Source organism: Aotus nancymaae, unplaced genomic scaffold (genome assembly GCF_030222135.1).
Source record: "Aotus nancymaae isolate 86718 unplaced genomic scaffold, 86718_ANA_hifiasm-v0.15.2.pri h1tg000002l, whole genome shotgun sequence".
Taxonomy (NCBI): Eukaryota; Metazoa; Chordata; class Mammalia; order Primates; family Aotidae; genus Aotus; species Aotus nancymaae.
Genome location: NW_026988413.1, coordinates 27299226 through 27319140, shown reverse-complemented (window position 1 = coordinate 27319140; position 19915 = coordinate 27299226). Strand labels below are relative to the sequence as shown.

The window sequence follows — 19915 nt, the reverse complement described above, 5'->3', positions numbered from 1 at the left end:
TCTGATAAAAGATTGATGTCCAGAATATATAGAGACCATCTAAACAACAACAAAAACTATTCAAAAATGGGCAAAGGTCTCGAATAGACATTTCTCCAAAGAAGGTATCAGGTGGCCAATAAGCACAAGAAAAGATGTGCAACATCACTAATCAGAAGTACAGTGAGCTATCTCCTCACACCCATTAAGATGGCCACAATCCAAAAACAGAAAATAACAAGTGTCGGTGAGGATGTGGAGAAATTGGAACCCTTGTGCACTATTGGTGGGAATGTAAAATGATATCGCCACTGTGGAAAACAATATGATAATTCCTGAAAAGATTAAAAATGCAACTACCATATGTTGCAGCAAATCCACTTCTGAGTATATATCCCAAAGAATTGAAAGCAGGATCTCAGAGAAATATTTATATGCCTGTGTTCACAGCAGCATTATTTATTCACAATAGCTAAAACATGGGAGCACCCAGGTGATCGTCAACAGATGAATGGATACACAAAATGTGGTATATTCTACACAATGGAATATTACTTACCCTTTAACAGGAAGGAAATTCTGACAAATGCTACGATATGGATGCACCTTGAGAACGTTCTGCCAAGAGAGATAAACCAGACACAAAAGGACAAATACTGTGTGGTTGTACTTATGTGAGATAGAGTAGTCAAAGTCATAGAGACAAAAAACAACTGTGGATCTAAGACCTAAAACTATCAAACTCTTAGAAGAAAACATGGGACAAAACATGACATTGGATTTGCCGGTGATTTCTTAAATATGACAACAAAGGCACACACACCTATAGTTCCAGCTGTTTGCATCAGGAGACTAAGGCAGGAGGATTGCTTGAGCCCAGGAGTTCAAGACCAGCCTGGGCAGCATAGCGAGACCCTGTCTCTAAAAAATAAAAACAAAAATGAAAAAAATCATTGAGGCAGAAAGTAGAATGGTGGTTGCCAGGGGCTAGGGAGATGGTAGAACAGGAAGTTTAATGGTCCAGAGTTTGAGTTTTACAAGATGAAGAGAGTTGTGGAGATGAATGAAGCTGGTAGTTGCACAGCATTCTGAGTGTATTGAACATCCCTGAACTGCACACTTAAGTGTTAAGAATGTAATTTTATGTTACATAAGAATGTAATTTTATGTTACGTGCATTTTACCACAACAAAATAATTTTAAATACTGTACAGTACAATCCTAATGATTATCTTTTTAAAGTTGTAGTTAAGATTAGAAGGAAATAATCATGATATTTTAAATTTTCTTTTAGACTTGAGTTTGCCCAAGCTATCTATAAAAACAAGTATATTGCTTTTATTATTAGAAAAAGATAACTGTGTAAAACACAGATGTAAAAATTAAAAAGCAAGACAAATTAGTAAGAAGGGGAAATTTTTCTATTTAATGAGACTTTTCTGTCCATTCGGTTTCTTTTACTGTTTCCTAAAATCTTTACAGTGACCAGGAGGTCTTTTGCAGAGGAATTACTAAATCTGTTGTCTTACTTGTCTGCTTACTGTCTTAGGTGAAAGAGACATTACTGAGTTTGGTACCTGTGGCTTTGCCCACAGCCCTAACATGTTTACCCCAATTAGTCCCTGTCCCCTTACCCATCTCCACTTACAGCTTGTGCTTGCAAGACCACTGCCATGTTACAGCTAAGTCTGCAGCTTCAGAGCAAAGCTGACTCAACTGGCTTATTTATCCACTTCTGCTAACTAAATGGCACCACCGTCTCTATTCCATGCCCACTTTTTTGTTGTTGTTGTTGTTGTTATTTTTTCTCCATGCCCACTTTCAATAGTCCCTGAGTAACTGCAAATTGACACCTGATACTTTCCCAGAAGGGATCATGAATTTGCCTGTTTTTTCAAGGGATCATGAAATTTGGATGGCAAATTATAATCTTAGAATTGTTGGCCGGGCGCGGTGGCTCACACCTATAATCCCAGCACTTTGGGAGGCCGAGGCGAGTGGATCACGAGGTCAAGAGATTGAGACCATCCTGGTCAACATGGTGAAACCCTGTCTCTACTAAAAATACAAAAAATTAGCTGGGCATGGTGGCACGCGCCTGTAGTCCCAGCTACTCCAGGCTGAGGCAGGAGAATTGCTTGAACCCAGGAGGCGGAGGTTGCGGTGAGCCGCGAGCGCGCCATTGCACTCCAGCCTGGGTAACGAGCAAAACTTCGTCTCAAAAAAAAAAAAAGAATTGTCAGGAATTTTTCTTCCTTACTGGCTCATAAAAATAATAGTATGTCTTACAGTTTGTAGCATCATAGAATCAAGAAAAATGGGTATTTATGCATATAGTAGAAGCATATCGCAAAGAAAAGAAAGAAAAATGAGACACACACTGCTAAAATAGTACTTGCTATAAACAAATGGTTAATGTCTCTATTCTACAGAGCATTTGTGCAATGTAGGGAGGTTTATTATTTTGTTGTATTTATAGAGGCAAACCGTTTGGACTTGTAGTACTAATTTTACATTTTAAGTCTTTGTTTTAGCCCTGCCTGCATATGCAGTGGGTCAAAAGGAAGAGTTGGACTTTTCAGGATATTAATCACCAATTACTTTGTATTTGAAAAGCATGACTGTAAGTCAAATTATTATTTAATATGAATTGAAGAGTAAGTCCAGGTTGCTGCTAACTCCTCATATTATCATTCATCCTTGGCTATAAAAGGACAGTCTCAGATGGTCTGCCTTGTGTTACTGTAAGGAGAAAAGAGAAAAGGAAAACCTTGTGATTGATAACCAAAATGGTTTTTGCATTGTGAATACGGATCAGAGCTTCCACTATGGCTTGCAAGCACTGAATTGATATTGAAAAGGAAGAAACTGATAATGAGTGCCTTCTGTCCTCAAACACTCATTACCTAGGTTCAAAGAAATTCTAGCCGTTAATATTAGCATTTCAAAATTACTCTTGGCTTTATCTATTAGCACTATTATCACGTATTTGCTGGTAGGATCACAACCATGGAGTCAGTAGAGACACCCACGGAAGACGTTGAAAGCATGGTTTGTCTTGGCTGCAGTGCTGTTCCTCTATTCATCTTACACATCCCCTCTCTCCTGTTCCTGTACTCGTAGTGAAGCTGCCGCCCATGCTGTCGCCACCCTGGCTGAGGCCACCTTACAAGGTGGGGGACAGATCGTCTTGTCTGGGGAAACCGCAGCGGCTGTCGGAGCACTTACTGGAGTCCAAGATGCTAATGGTAAGAGAGCATAAATATTTTATTGAATTTCTTCCCTGTTTCCACTTAAACCTTCCTGACCTGACTGGCAACAAACCCTTCAGAAAGAGTTTGAGCTTTGATTTTTTTTCTTCATTGGTAGGCATTTGATGCCTAGGAATATTCTAGGAGCCTGTGATTCCTTTCACTAGTAGGAGACGTGGGGGTTCCTGAAGGAAAATGCCATGATAATGACTACCTAATTGAATTGTTACTTAAAAAGGGATTATCTTGTTGTGACAAGACTTGCCGAGAGGCACCTTAAAATTTGCTGTGAGGCACATTTTGTCTTTTACTTCTCATCAGGTAGGGTAGATCAGTGTCCTTTACTGTAGCAGAGACTCTCCCATGGGCAGGACTGTCGTGGAATGTTCTGACTACATCAAGGAAGGCTCCACCGTCTCACCTGTGCTCAAGGTCAGGCAGCAGGCTGTGATGCTAGTGCCTCTCTGGTTGGCACTGTAGTTCTGCTTCCTTTTATACGTAGTCTCACCAAGGACCTCTGGATTTAGCCAATTACATGACCCCACCCTGCACTTCTTCCCCAGCTCTTTGACTTCCTGGACATTGGTGAATAAGAGACAGAATTCATAGAAATATCGTGGCAAAAATATACAATTCCAGCCCAGCTCTTTGGGTCCACTTGGTAAGGAGTCAGTTGGCAAGACCTAGGCTGTTCAAGGAAGTGCCTCAGAAGTCTGTGAGATCCTATGTGATAGTTTGTTATATTTTTAAATAATATATAATTAAGCAGAACAAATTAAATACTCCATGGCTTTGAGGAAATTGTTACTTTAAAGTCCTGGAATGAGGCCGGGCATGGTGGCTCATGCCTGTTAATCCCAGCACTTTGGGAAGCCAAGGTGGGTGGAACATCTGAGGTCGAGAGTTCAAGACCAGCCTGGCCAACATGCCAAAACCCTGTCTCTACTAAAAACACAAAAATTAGCCAGGCATGGTGGCATGCAAGGCTGAGGCAAGAAAATCTCTTGAACCCGAGAGGCAGAGATTGCAATGACCTGAGACTGTGTCACTGCACTCCAGCCTGGGTGACAGAGTGAAACTCCATCTCAAAAAAATAAATAAATCCTGGAATGAGGATAGATAAATAACATTCTTCCATCATTTAGGCAGAAGTTTCATTAATGGCATTAGTGGCACTTTGTTAATGGTAGGTCCCTAAGAACTGAATCCTCTATTACTTGGAAAAGTCTTTGAAGAAAAACATACTGCTGTGTCCTCCTTTGGAATAGGAGGAAACAAAGTACCTCCGTTCCCCCAGAGAAGAAGAACATAGGAAATGCAAAGAGCCATCGTGGCTTCTGAGAATTATTTTCCAAAAATGCCAAACAAATTCAATTCTAAAACTATAGACCTACTTTTTCTGTAGGGCAAGAGGCTTTCATGAACTAATCTAAATCTAGACAGAGTTGGTCTGAGCCAGAATGCTGCAGGACAGAGGACATCTTATAGCCACACATGTTCAGAATGAAATGGACCATGGTTGGAATTAAGAAAAACCTCTCTCTCTAGTTAGAATCCTACTTCTATTTTTTTACCTTTTTCTATTCCTCATCAGAGTCCTAATCCACCCTGAGCAAAGGATAGGATATCTGGCTATGTGGCATTCATCTGAAGTGTGATTGCTATTATTCACTATGGAACTGCTAAAAATAATTTCCTATGTGGGTTCGGTAGAAAACTTTATTATCCATTCTAATCAACTTGACCTGTCTGAGAGAGAACAGACTGCTTTATAGTTCTGGCTCACCCACAGCGTCAGCTTTTCAGATGGATGAATTTATAGGTAAGTCCAAGGACCGTCTGGCTCTCGGCCAAGTAGACCTGTTGAGCCATGTAATAAAGTTGAACCGCACCTGCTACTATTGATTACTGGGATCTGCCTCTTTTCAGTAGCATTGGGTTGTGTGAATCATTTGGTGTGATTTCATGTTGGCTACATTTGTGATCTGGGAATATTCTGGTTCACATCCTAAAAGCCAGTAGTTCCCTCAAAGCAGGCCATCCGCAGTCTATGACTGCCAATATTTGCTGAACTCAGGCCTTGAAAGTTGGAAGTTATCCCTTTCTCAATGCAGCTTTTCTGTATCAGATCAGACCCTTGAGTTGTGCCATATCCCAGCAGTTTTAGGCAAAGGCCAATCATTTCATCTGCCCTTGGAAATCCAAAGAATTAATCTAATATTGGATATGATCCAAATAACTTTGATAATCCTTCTGTCTTCTAAAATTTTTACCCACAATGCTAGGGTATTTATTTCAGGATTGGAACCAGATATTTCCCTCTCAATCAGCAATTTTTATATCTGGCTAGACTTTTAGAGGTTCTCTTTTTCATCATTCTTTCGGATTGTGTCCTGTTGCCAGTGTTTGTCACTTCTTTTTTTGTGAGGGGGGGAACAGTCTTGCTCTGTCATACAGGCTGGGGTGCAGTGGCATGATCTCAGCTCACTACAACCTCCACTTCCCGGGTTCCAATGATTCTCGTGCCTAAGCCTCCTGAGTAACTGGGATTACAGGCATGCCACACCATGCTTGGCTAATTTTTGTGTTTTTAATAGAGATGGGCCATGGCTGGTCTTGAACTCTGACCTCAGGTGATCCACCCACCTCAGCCTCCCAAAGTGCTGGAAATACAGGCATGAGCCACCGTGCCTGGCCTATGTTTGTCACTTCTGAGCCGACAAGCTTATGGTATCTGCCAGTAGGTCACTTTTTTTTTAACTTGTTTCTTTTTTTAATAGAAATGAGGTATCTCCATATTGCTCTGGCTGGTCTCAAACTCTTGGGCTTGAGCGATCCTCCCACCTCGGCCTCCCAAAGTGCTGGGATTACAGGCATGAGCCACCACAGCCTGGCCAGTCCAAGTTTTTTTAATCAGAAAGTTTATTATCAGGAAGAACCAGATGAGAGCAGAACAAGGTGCTGTTTGTTGACATAGAACTAACTTGGAAACAGATACTACTTAGGGGAAAAAATGTATCCCATATTTCAGAGTATGGTTTACATAAAAATTAGAATAACAGATGACTCTTGTAAGAGCAATGTGGATATTATTCAGTCCTGAAGTAGAAGGAGTTTGTTGGATGGAACTAGCAGGGATAGAGGACCACTGCATGTGGAGCTTGATGAAGTCCATAACCACATTGGACTTCATTGGCTGGGGCAGGTGAGGTTATGAAGCAATATCCTGGGGATGGTGTTTTTCAAGTTAGAGATAATAAGCCAGGCACAGTAGCTCATGCCTGTAATCCCAGTGCTTTGGGAGGCCGAGGTGGGAGGATTGCTTGAGTCTAGGAGTCCAAGACCAGCCTGAACAACATAGTAAGACCCCATCTCTACAAAAAATTTAAAAACTTAGCCAGGAGTGGTGATGCACACCTGTAGTCCCAGATACTTGGGGACCAGAAATGGAAGGATTGTGCTGGAACCCAGAAAGTCAAGGCTGTAGTGAGCCATGATCACACCACTGCACTCCAGCCTGGGTGAGAGGTAGAGATCCTGTCTCAAAAAAAAAAAAAAAAAAGCCAGATGCAGTGGCTCACACCTATAATCCCAGCACTTTGGGAGGCCAAGGCAGGTGGATCATCTGAGGTCAGGAGTTTAAGACCACTTGACCAACATGATGAAACGCTGTTTCTACTAAAAATACGAAAAATAAGCCAGGCATGTTTACACCTGTAATCCCAGCTACTTGAGAGGCTAAAGCATGAGAATCGCTTGAATCCAGGAGGTGGAGGTTGCAGTGAGCCAGGATCATTCCACTGCAATCCAGCCTGGGTGACAGAGCAAGACTCCATCTTTTTTTTTTTAAAAAAAAAAAAAAAAAAAAAAAAAGAGAATGACCCATGCATGCCAGTTTAAATTCTGGATCACCAAAGCAGACCTGACAAAGACGTTGCACCCAGCACCTGTGCATCCTCAAGACTTCTTTCTTCTGGATGACTACCCCAACACTAAAGGGACTATCCAAGCACTCACATTACTTTATTTCCGTGTTCTCTGTCTTTTTCAATAGGCTTTGGTCTCTTAGGATGGAGTTTCATGGTTTAATTCAATATAAAGATTTTCACAGGTGCTTTTCATTTAGATGTAAGTAGAATTGCCTAAGGCTGGGGAAGGCTACTAGATGAATTCCTTCCTTTACTTCTTTGTTTGTTTGTTTGTTTTGAGATAGGGTCTTGCTCTGTCACCTAGGCTGGTTCACTGCAGCCTTGACCTCAGGCTCAAGCTATCCTCCCACCTCAGCCTGCTGAGACTCTTGGGACCACAGGTGCGCACTGCCACACCTGGCTAATTTTTTTAATTATATTTTTTGTAGAGATGGGGTCTCCCTTTGTTGCCCAGGCTGATCTGAAACTCCTGGGCTCAAAAGGATCCTCCTGCCTTAGCCTCTCAAAGTGTTAGGATTATAGGCATGAGCCACTACACCCAGCCCTTCTTTTTTGAACACAGTTATCTCGATACTCTTTTCATCTTATACACCTTAATGTAAGCAGTTACACAGTTCAGCCCATTTGTTTTTCTTCACTCTACCTTCCTCTCTGCTGGTCCTCAGAATCCCCTGTGTTCCAGGACTCCTGACCTCCAGGACTGACAAATATGGGCCTTCACTACAATTACAGGCCTTCACTCGGGCTTGAGGAGCTCTTTATTGAGTGCCTCTCACCTCTCACCCAGTCCTTCACACCCATTGTTGGCAAACTTCAGAAAACCAGGTCTACAGACCTTTCTCTTCTTTCCTATTGCAGCAAACATAATGAAAGATAAGGATTATATTGGCACTTGGCCACCTCAGAAACACTCTTCTGTCTGAGATCTTAACGCAGATTCATACAGCTGCTATCTTTCATTCCTGAAAAGTAGATGGGGGAAAACAAAATACATAACAAGTTTGTAAGCATTGGTTGGTGCAAAAGTAATTGTAGGTTCTTTTTGCCATTAGAAGTAATAACATTTGAAGTTGGTGCAATTACTTTCACAACAACCTAATAAGCCTCTTACCAGAGCTGCTAAGAATGCATCAACATTTTCTAAAATAGCTGACACTTTTCCTAATGATGCCACAAGAAAAAAGAGAAGATGTAGCATTTTTGTTGGTTTGGGATGGGGTTTTTGGGGGTTTTGTCCTTTGGGTTTTTTTGAGGTGGAGTCTTACCCTGTTGCCTAGACTGGAATACAGTGGCACTACATATACCGTTTATTCTATTAAAATGGTTGAAATACCCAGCCTGGGCAACATGGCAAAACCCTGTCTATAGAAAAAAAATTAGCCAGGTGTGATAGCGTATGCCTGTAGTCCCAGCTACTCAGGAGGCTGAGGTGGGAGGATCACCTGAGCTCAGGAAGTCAAGGCTGCAGTGAGCAGTAAGCCACAGTCTTGCCACTGCACTCCAGCCTAGGCGACAGGAATAAGACCTTGTTTCAAAAAAAAAGCAAAAAGTTGAAATTCATCCTATCCTTCCTACACTGATTTCAAATATCATCATTATGATGTGCAGAATTTTTAAATAAACTGTGTACAGTCTAGTGGCAGAGGCATTTCTATTTCCATTTATCTATTTGGCTGTTCTCGGTCAGGCGCGGTGACTCACGCCTGTAATCCCAGCACTTTGGGAGGCTGAGGCGTGCAGATTACTTGAGGTCTGAAGTTCCAGACCAGCCTGACCAACATGGTGAAACCCCATCTCTACTAAAAATACAAAAATTAGCCGGGCATGGTGGTGGGCACCTGTTATCCCAGCTGCTCGGGAGGCTGAGGCAGGAGAATTGCTTGAACCCAGGAGGCGGAGGTTGCAGTGAGCTGAGATTACACCACTGCACTCTAGCCTGGGTAATAAAGCGAGACTCTGTCTCAAACAAGCAAACAAACCAAGGTTCATCTTTTAAATTTGAAAAAAAAAAATCATTCAAAAGTCCATAGAGTATTTTGGGGGTATGAACTTTATGCTAATTTTAAAGTTCATTTGAAAGAATAAAACCTTATGTTAGCCATTTTTTATCCACCAAGCCTTTCAGCAGAACCACTAACAAATTGTAAAATTGACTCAAGTTTTCTCCTCTCCTTCTACCCCAGCTTCCGCAGGTTTGGGGTTATGGGGAGTTTTCATCACAGAGATGGACCAGCTGAGGGAAGCAAGTGTTCTTGCACTTTGAAATTTCACTTTGTCCTTTCTTTTCTTTTGATTTTTTTCAATTTCATTTTTTGTAGTAAAGATGTTAGTGAGGGGCCAGACACAGTAGTTCCCACCTGTAATCCCAGAACTTTGGAAGGCTCAGGCGGGTGGATTGCTTGAGCTCAGGAGTTCAGGACCAGCCTGGGCAACATGGCCAAACCCTATTTCTACAAAAAATATAAAAATTACCCCATCATGGTGGCTCACAGCTATAGTCACAGCTACTCGGAACGCTAAGGCAGAAGGATTCCCTGAGCCCGGGAGGTCGAGGCTGCAGTGAGCCAACATTGCGCCACTGTACTCCCGCCGGGTTGACAGAGTGAGACTCCATTTCAAAAAAGAAAGAAAAAAAATATGTTAGCAGGGCATACCCCACTTAGGAGCTCTCTAATCTAGGACATCAACATACTTCTCAGCTGTTGACCTTGCATTGTGTCTCTCAGTCCTGTTGTAAATTTATTCATTTAACAACATTTATGTAATACTTATTATGTACCAGCATTCTAAGTGCTTTCCACGCATCGTATTTAAAGCGCATAATAACTCTGAGGTAAACACTGTTAAACTGATTTAACACCTAGTAAAGCTGAGACACAGAAAGTTTCAATAACTTAACCAAGTTCCCATAGAGAGTAGCAGAGATGGAATTTGAATTCAGGCAATTTGTTTCCAAACCGCTGTACTATACTGTCTCCCTTTGATGTGAGCTCTGGGTTCCTGTCTAGACTCCACAAATGCAGGGTGATAACCATTGTTGAACAAATAAATTTGGGAATGTCAAGCCTTTCCCCACCCCTGCCAGAGGCTGCTTGCCTTTGTCTAGTTTAGCCACAGCGCCCATCTGCCCAGCTGTTCTGAGGGCTGTAGGGGTTCTCTGGGGGTTCATGCTGCCGAGTGCCCCCGGCTCAGCAGCCCTCCCTCTGCACAGCACAGACTTGCCTTTGCTGGCCCAGAGGGGCCCACAGGTCTGTATGCTTCTCCAGTTGCAGAACTAGTCCTTGACTGGCTGTCAGCCTTAAATATTTTCAGTGAGCAGTGTACTTTGCAATCAGTGAATGTGTCATCTTGATTGGAATCGGGTGGTAGCCTATGGGGTGCTCTTTAGAACCAGGGAAACTGAAGGGAAGTAGATGATGTTCAGAAGGAAGGAACCTCAGCAGACAAGTTGTTTCCTCAGCTCCTAGAAGCCTCTGCTCAAGCCCTCCTGCTGCACTTCAGTTTAGGCCAGGACTCTTTCAGCCTTCCCAATTGTGTCTAGCAAAGTTGAGACCAAGGCAGTAGGGCTGCGCATCCTGGGGAAGGGGGCAGGGGCCTGTTCGTTTTTGCCTGGAGCAAGTTTACTGGCCAGTTTCCCCAGCTCCTCACAGGGTTCTCCACTTGGCTCTGCCTACAGCCCTTGCTTGGGGTCTCCCAGAGAGTTTGAAGAATATATCTGTCTCTGCTGTTCAGCACTGAAGACTCAGAAACCACCTACTACCTATGCTGCCCTGGTTAAGACTAGGGGTCTCAGCCTTCCCTCCTCATGTTCTGAATGAAGGGAAATGGACTGGAGGGCTGTTTAAAAATTAAAGCTGATGACAAGTTATTGTCATTGCACTTAGAGATGGAGCAGCCCTTCGCATGTATGTTCAGGGTGGTGTGTCCCGTGTTCTGTGCTGGTCCTGGCAACAGTCTTCCTGCTGAGGTTCCACCTTAAGACTTCAGCATAACATTTTCTAAAACTAAAAGACTCCACTCTGCCTTGCTGTGCTGTAAAACAAAGGTACATTTTACTATGCATTCCAACTGCCAAGTTAAATCAATTTAGACATTCCTTTAGGAAAAAACATTCTATCTTTATAATAAACAACCTTCACCTTTTCACATCCCTGTTTTCTTCGACCTTATTGAAAACTTTAAGAAAATATATATGTTTTCCCAGTAGAATTTAATCTCAACTATGCTCATATAATACTTCCTTAAAAAGTAAATTTTTGACCAGGCTCAGTGGCTCACACCTGGAATGCCAGCACTTTGGGAGGCCAAGGCAGGCAGATCATGAGGTCAAGAGTTCGAGACTAGTATGGCCAACATAGTGAAACCCTGACTGTACTAAAAATACAAAAAAATAGCTGGGTGTGGTGGTATGCACGTGTAATCCCAGCTACTCGGGAGGCTGAGGCAGGAGAATCGTGTGGACCCAGGAGGCAGAGGTGTTGCAGTGAGCCAAGATTGCACCATTGCAGTCCAGCCCAGGCAACAGTGCAAGACTCTGTCTGAAAAAATATATTTAGCAAGAGGAGTAACAGAGAAGATGGTTGAGGACCAACAAGAAATTCAGATAAGAAAGCAGGATTTGGGCCGGGTGCAGTGGCTCACGCCTGTAATCCCAGCACTTTGGGAGGCCGAGGCGGGTGGAGCACGAGGTCAAGAGATTGAGACCATCCTGGTCAACATGGTGAAACACCGTCTCTACTAAAAATACAAAAAATTAGCTGGGCAGGGTGGCACGTGCCTGTAATCCCAGCTACTCAGGAGGCTGAGGCAAGAGAATTGCCTGAACCCAGGAGGCGGAAGTTGCGGTGAGCCGAGATCGCGCCATTGCACTCCAGCCTGGTTAACAAGAGCGAAGCTCCGTCTCAAAAAAAAAAAAAAGAAAGCAGGATTCTTGGATGGGTTCCTTGCATGAGAGATTGGAACATATGTTTCTATTCTGCAAGGCCTCCCGAGTGAGACAGGATGGCTGTAAGGCCTGTTCTGTACTGATCATAAAGTGGCAAACCCAATATTTTAATTGGCCATGAAAACCAACTTTATATATATTATAAGAACAATTGGATATTCTTTTTTTTTTTTTTTTTTTTGAGACGAAGTTTCACTCTGTCACCCAGGCTGGAGTGCAATGGCACGATCTCAACTCACTGTAACCTCCGCCTCCCAGCTTCAAGTGATTCTCCTGCCTCAGCCTCCCGAGAGGCATGTGCCACCACACCCAGCTAATTTTTTACATTTTTGGTAGAGATAGGGTTTCACCATGTTGGCCAGGCTGGTCTTGAACTTCTGGCCTCAAGTGATCTGCCCTCCTCGGCCTCCCACAGTGCTGGGATTTCAGGCATGACCCACCATGCCCAGCCCAATAGGATATTCTTAACCTGGGATCTGTGGACCCTGAGAAATTCTATACAAAGGTATTTGTATTTTTTTGGTATCTATAGCTTTTTTTTTCTTTGCCCCGCTAGCAGCAGGGAGAGTATCTATAACTTTGATCCGATGTGTAACTAGACCAGAGGCATTCCCACCCCCGCTTCCACCCCTGCTCATCTGTAGCCCACGGAAAAAGGTTAAGAACCACTGCCGTAGAAGATGGTGGTGAGGATCATTTAACTTTGTAGGTCTCTGGTATAGCACTGGGAGTAGAAGGAGGGGCAAGGGAGAGGGGAGGTCCCGAAGAGCTGGGTACCCTAAAAACTGCACCTCTAACAAGCTCTGTAATCTTAGGCAAGCAAATTAACCTCTCTAAGCCTTAGCTATAAAAATTAGGATAATGATAGTTCTGTCCTCAGAAGGAAGTTATGAGCATTAAACAAGATGATTCCTGTCAAGTTCTTAGCATAGTGCCTGGCACAGGGATGCATCATAAATAGAGAATTCTTCAGCTGTCAGCATCAGTTTCTTCTCCATCATCCTCACATATGTTAGAGTGCACAGTCCTATGTAGACGCTGCTTTCCTGTCTTTAAGACGATCTAAATGCTTGCCTTATGCAGTTGAAGATGTATGTTGCAGAGGTAGATCCTGTGAAAATGGGAATAGAGCCAAAGCCCTTTCTACAGCCTCGACTGAAGAAAATATAAGGTGACATTGTTCAAAGGCTCCTACTGGTGATTCTATCACTTGCCTTCATCTAGCGCTGCTGTTCTCTTCTAATACATAGTTTGCAATAATGAGTGTGGCCTTTTTACTCCTTAAATGGCACAGTCTGTCTTCGAATCTCAACAGCTATTTCAACTCCATCACAAAAGGTAACTTTTGCCACTTTTCCCTTTTTGTCACCACCACCATCATCCATTTTTACTTACTACATGTCCTTCTATTCCAGCTCTATAAAAATGAGAGGTACAATGCCAGTCCTCCACATGTTGGACTGTAAAACACGGCTCTCCTTCCACCTTTTTCTGTACTCCTCATTCCATGGACACATCAGCATACGGGCTTGTTCTCACAAGAGTCCATTGAGATGTAAATGTTAAATTAATTTAGGAACTGTATCATTGTTTCTCCCCAAAAAGGTTGCTAATGTGCTGTTCCAGTGTGTACTAAATCACTTTTTGCCTTATTATTTTAATTAATGCTTAAATAAATTAATGCATTAAATAGTCTTATTGTAAGAGTACATTTTCAGTCACGATAATGCATAATAGCTTTAAAAATGCTGTTGTGTTCTATGACACTGTGATACCATTTGTACCTTTCATCCAAAGATGGTAAGCTCAGTGCCTCAGGACTTGACTCAGGCAGCCCCTATGCGGCTGTTTTTTTGTGTGAGCTGTGAGTCCCAGGATACAAGCCTCTCATCTTCAAGGTCCCCAAAGAGCAGCACATTTGGTAGCTGTGAATTTTTAGGCTGCCCTCCCGTGAAGTAAATGGTCTTTTCCACCTACCCCCTTGTTGATAGAATGTGAAAGAAAATGAAGACACTAGGGTGCTGGTCTCAGTCAGACTACGCTGAGGCATCGTCTATTCTGTAAGAAAAAGCAAATGCAGATTCATTTGTATTACAACTGTTCCTCTTTTGGAATCATAGGTCTTTTTTAAATGGTGCTGGAGAGGGCATAGCCCTAGACCTGAAAAGATTCCTTCTCATAAGGAGAGCTGTGAGCTGTGACTCAAAATGAAGAAGAGTGAGGGGAGTATGGAGCGGAGCCTGTGGCTCCAGCCGAGTGGGGGGCTGGTCGCTGTGCCTGGGAACTGCCGCAGTGTGTGAGGCGCAGCACCTTGGGACGGTGATGTCTCTCAGCGTCCTCCACATGCCCCCTGGGAAATAGGCTTTCTTGGCAGATAGGGATTTTCCCATTTAAGTCAGCTAACTTTTCTCTCAGATGAATAGTTTTCATTCTAGGAAGCATGTTGGTAGATGTCATACCAGGAAAATAACCATTTCAGTTGACTCTAATTTTGCCTTTTGGCTGTATGCATTAAGCATTATTATTTAGGGTCTTCATCTTTTTCCTTTCATTGTCCATTCTTTCCTTTATTTTTTTACTACTGCTACAACCACCATCACTGACTGCCACCATCATCTCCTTGCAAATGGCTAAGCAATGTCTGCATTATTCTACCTTCGCCTGGTAAACTGGGTAGAACAGATCTTCTGAGCCCTGTTCAGAGGCAGCTAAGGCCAGGACTTGCCCAGGGTCTGTCGGCTGTTAAATAGTAAGACTGGAAATCATACCACATCTCCAGTACTCTTTCTACTGCCCAACGAAAGCTTCCTTCTTCCCCTTCACTCTCTCTTGGCCAACTTATCCAACCTAGGAAGTAGAGAAGGCAAAACACAAATGAAAATCATGGTCTTTATTGTTCATCTGGTTATGCTGGTACTTGTTGTGGTGACTCCTTTGCAGGATTGTTTTAAGGAATGATGGCAGCGATGCTTAAGTCAAAGAGTTACAGTAAATCTTAACAGAGGCAAAAATTTAAAAAAACATGATATCAAAACCTAACATCCAAATCTGCACTGTCCAGTATGATAGCTATTAGCTACATGTGGCTATTTGAATTTAAATGCAAGTTAATTTAAATGAAATAAAATGTAAAAGGTAGTTATCAGTCACAATCATATTTCAAGTGCTGAATAGCCACATATGGCCTGAGATGCTGAATTTTTAATTTAATTATAATGTATTCACATTTAAATATAAATAGGCACATGGACCTAGTAGCTACTTTAATGGATTGTGCAGATACAGGACATTTCCATCATTGAAGACAGTTCTAATCGGTAGTGCTGGTCTAAGGGCTATAGCAATAACACTGTGGTCTTCTGGCAGGTTGTACCCCTTCTGCATAGGGGAGGACAACACGTATACTTCATGAGCCTTGTCTTCCAGTAACCTCAGCTCATAAACAGCGTAGCTTTGCTTTAAAAAAAAAAAAAAAAAAAACCTACCCATGTGACTGCAGTAATCCACAACCAGTAAACAGCAGGGTGGGAGGGTTGCAAGGAGAACTGATCTGTTTTTATGCACTGCAGAGTCCAAGCAGGAAAACCTGAGACAGGAGGCAGTGGCGACACCTAGACTCACTTCCTAGTGAGTGTATTCATGACTCAGGCCACTTGCATATTTCCACTTGGATTCATCACAAGTGCAACTTTCTCGTCTAGGCTACAGGTATCTGCAGCCAGGTGCTCTAATGGATTTATAGTAGCCCACCAAAAGATCAAATATCCAAAGCCTGATGGGTCACAAGTCTGACAGGAGCCATGACTACTGGATGAATTCTAGATTTCACAGTGAAACAGAGCTGCTGCTGAGAAATGGGAGCACAGAGATGTTCACTGGGGCCCTTGATTCTAGACACTCAAAGAGGGGTACAGTTCTCTGTCCCATGTGTGTTTCTCACCCAACCCTTTTCATGGTGTTGAGGAAGGGAAGGGACAGCTCAGTGGTGATTCTTCACTTCTGAAATAGGTCCTCCTTCCTGTCTTCATGATGACCTCCTGAAGTCCAAAGTGCCTTCCAAAATAGCTCTTGGAAAGAGGTGGCAGTTTTCCTGACTTCCCAGTCTCCCCCATCCTGGGAGATGTATTGATGGCACTAATTTGAGGGGGAGCAGAGACTATTGAGTCCTACTCTCTTTAGCAGCTGGGGCATCATAGGCATGCAGTAACTGTTGACCACCACTGCTGCAACTGCTATTATGATTATTCCCATTATCATTATTAATCACTCACACTGAATGGGAAGGGAACTAACCTTCAGAGGTTCACTCTTAGTACTTCTGGCACACATGCTTAGGCTGGGCCGGTGAGTCTTCATTCGCAGAGAGGTGGTAGTGTATCTCCCACAAGGATCGCTGCGTCAGAAAGCCTGTGTTCCTGGTGGAAGTCCATCATATCCCTCAGGCGTACTGAGGTTCTGTTCCCGAGAATTACCAGTCCTTTCCTGTCGCTCCTCAGGCATAACCCCCATAGCTGGAGGAATTTCCAGTTGCCGGGGTTCTTCGGTGCATTTCTTTGTCTCTGCAGAAGTGCTGAACTGTGGATACCTTCAGAAGGACCAGCACTGCCTCCTGAGGGTATCTCCTGTCGCTCTTTGCAGGTTTAGGCTCCTCGTGTAGTCTGCATGTCCAGAGGGGATGTGTCATTCTCTCTCTACCATTATAAACTGGAGTGGCCTCAGGCATTCATCATTTGTAGGCCAGTAATTGCTAATCTAGGCTCTGCTATTTGAAGGCTTAAAGACTGCAGATCAGAAGTGGACGTAGAGGCCTTTACAATAAGATGATAGGCCACTAGCTGTCAGTGTCTATTCTTAGTGCTCATCTGAGCATGGCCATGTCCTTCAGATGCAGCTTTTAGATGTTTTTCATGTGAAAGGGTGGATGCCTCCAGTCGAAGTATCAGGGCCCCAAAGGGAATTAGCACAAGTTGTCAAGCCCCCTTGGCATACCTTCATATACTGTTTTTTTGTTTTTCTGTATTTCAGTAGATGCAAATTCATTTACTCTTTGGTCTGCCTGTGTCAGGTATTCTCAGCTTGAAGAAACTCGATGAGCCAGCACACCATTCTGTGAACAGAACACCAATCTGAGCCAGGGACATTCCGGGCAGACAACTCAGGTCAGGGCTTCCGGAAAGATTCCCAAGAAGGTCCCTGCCATCTGGCAGATGGACATCACTGACTGGTCTCGCCTCCATCCACGGTGTCCTCAAGGCCAAGTTACATGTTTCTTTATCTCATCCTCCTTCCCTTTAGGTCTGCAGATCTTTCCAAGTCTTTGTATATAAAGGCAGATTCTGGTCTTAGATTATTCCAGCTCTTTATAAACCAAGACTGAATCTTGTGCCTGTCATTGTGAGCGCTATTCTGTAAAGGGATTTTTTTTTTTTTCTGACATACCAAATCCAGAGCCATAATTGGACAAGTTTAATTGGAATCATTTCAATTCAATACATGGATGGAAAAGTGGGTTTTAACTGAGCTTGTAAAAAGGGCATTAATCACGGTTCACACAGGAATCAGAACATTAGAACAGGAAAAATTATTATAGAATAAAGTTTTTCAGGTTCTTGGGTAAAGGGGACTTTCCTCTTTTTATTTATGCTTCCATTAGGATTTTGAAGGAATGTCAGTGCACTGTTATTAACTCTAATAGCGTGTACCTCGCAGCCAGGATGGTTTGGGGCCCTCTGGCTCTCAGGTTACCTGTGTAAATACAGGGATTCACTTCCCAGCACCCAGCTCTAACATTTGCTTAATAAAGAGCAAATGTGCAGAACCCGGCAGCAGCAGCCTGGCAGAAGCAGTAATCTGAACAGGATAAACATGCTTCCTCTTTGTGTGATTCTCTTTCTCCATCCTCCTGCCAAGAGGAGGATATCAAATGAAGGGGAGGTTGTGGTTGGAGTCAGTAAAGTGAATGTCTAAGTGGCACCTGCTTCATTCAACAGATCTGCTTTCCTGGGGCCTCCCAGTGCACATCTGCTCCTGACAAAGCCTCTTTTCTCCTCCTGTTGGTCAGACAGAGAGCAAAGGCCTGGCAAAGAGACATATTGGTTTTGCTTTGTCAGCACAATTGCCTGTGACATTATAATTACACCAAATCTTCATTATTAGAAAGGCCCCAATTTAGAGACTTTTCAGAGTCTAAATGGGATTTTCTAAGTGAACTTGATTTAAAAAAAAAATCTTTGCCGTCATAAAGCCTAGCAATTGGATCTGAGAATCATGGAAGGGGTCTAAATATGGAAACCGAGACACTGCTGTGAGCTAGACTACAAAGACCATGCTATCAGATTGGCTCGCTAGAGAGGCGTTCAGCAGCCCTTCTGACTCCGCCCAGCCCAGCCTCTTCATTCCTTACAGCACCGTAACTACATCTACACTGCATTGCTCTCGCATGCTGATAGTTTCTCGTGTAGAGGCCCAGGGTGCTGGAGGGTGTTAAAATAAGTAAAGGAAAGAACCTGTGATTTAAATAAGGGAAATGCCAAGAAAAACTATATTTTAGGTGAATACAAAGCATCCAATTTCAGATTGAGTTTCCATTTAAACAAAGGCAACTCTTAAGAGTATTACACGGTGAGAGTGTATGTGTCTGTCTGTTGGAGGCAGGCTTATGATACAGAATTGGCATACTGGAAGCTCTGGAAAGGTTTTAGAGCTGTGCTCTGGCTATTTAAACTTAATTAAAACAGAATAAAATTGAAAAGTCAGTTCCTCAGTCACGCTGGCCACATTTCAAGCGCTCTGTAGCCACCGTGTTGGACAGCACTCAAACAGAACAGGCCCATCATCACAGGAAGCTCTAGTGGACTGCACTGTTTAGATTGGTCTGAACCTCTTGAAATGCCTCAACTGCTTAAGGAAGCCTGGGAGTTCCTATTGCAGTCTTGTTGGAAGGAAAAAATGAAATTTGCCTGACTGTTTCTGGAAGAACTCCTTCCAGCCATGTTACCTAGACTGTGTTCTTTTTCACCTTTTTGTATTTTTTTCTCCAAGAATTTCATGTCCTTTCCCCACTCCTACTCCTTGTTAAAATATATATATACTGAAATATAACCAATGAGAAGGGAATTCAATTTTAGGAATGTCCACTTTCAGCTGACCCTCTCCTTGGCTTTCTCCTAATTAAGCTTTCACAGCCCTGCTGTTGGACCAGGCAGTCCTTTTCTCATTAAATGGAGCATCTTATTAAAACAAGAGGGCATGTGAACACTCAGGCCAAGAGTGTGTAAACGAAGCGTGCGTTGTGTGGACAGTGCTGCTGGGTGTGGAACACTGGGCTGCCGACACTTTCCATTTTCGGCAGCTCTTGGGACCAAGGACAGGGCCTTTCATCTTGCTTCTTCCATTTGTCTGTGTCTAGTAGCTGCTGTACAGTTGCTTTGACTCCTGGAGAAAGCCCATGTAAAATAACAGTACTCCCTCAAATTTAGACAGTGTCTTTTGTCTCAAGAATTAAAATCATGCAAGCATGATGTTATTTATCCTCATAGTGGTCCTAAGATACAGAAGTGGCCTGTTGGTTTTACAAATGTGAGTATAGTCAACTCTTACTTGTTACCTACAGATTATCTGTCATGCAGATTACTTGTGACACATTTTAAATCCTTGGACAATTTCTCTAAGCAAGCCATTGTAAGTCCGGACCATCTCCTCCACCCCCGACCCAGCTGCTGGGTGCTTAGGGAATACAAATTAGTTTGCATATTAGCTTAAAGAAGACATAATTAGGAAGGTAAGTCTGCTACAAGAAAATCACCTCACAA

At 43.0% G+C, this 19915-nt stretch overlaps 1 protein-coding gene across 3 annotated transcripts in view; it reads left to right on the top strand.

Annotated features, from left to right (window-relative positions):
- NRF1 (nuclear respiratory factor 1) overlaps positions 1 to 19915 on the top strand; it is a 143911-nt gene that overhangs the window by 111137 nt on the left and 12859 nt on the right. For all 3 annotated transcript variants that reach the window (XM_021673680.2, XM_021673683.2, XM_021673686.2), the window contains one exon: positions 3103 to 3227. In XM_021673680.2, the coding sequence (XP_021529355.1) occupies positions 3103 to 3227 (125 nt within the window). The remainder of the gene's footprint in view (positions 1 to 3102; positions 3228 to 19915) is intronic.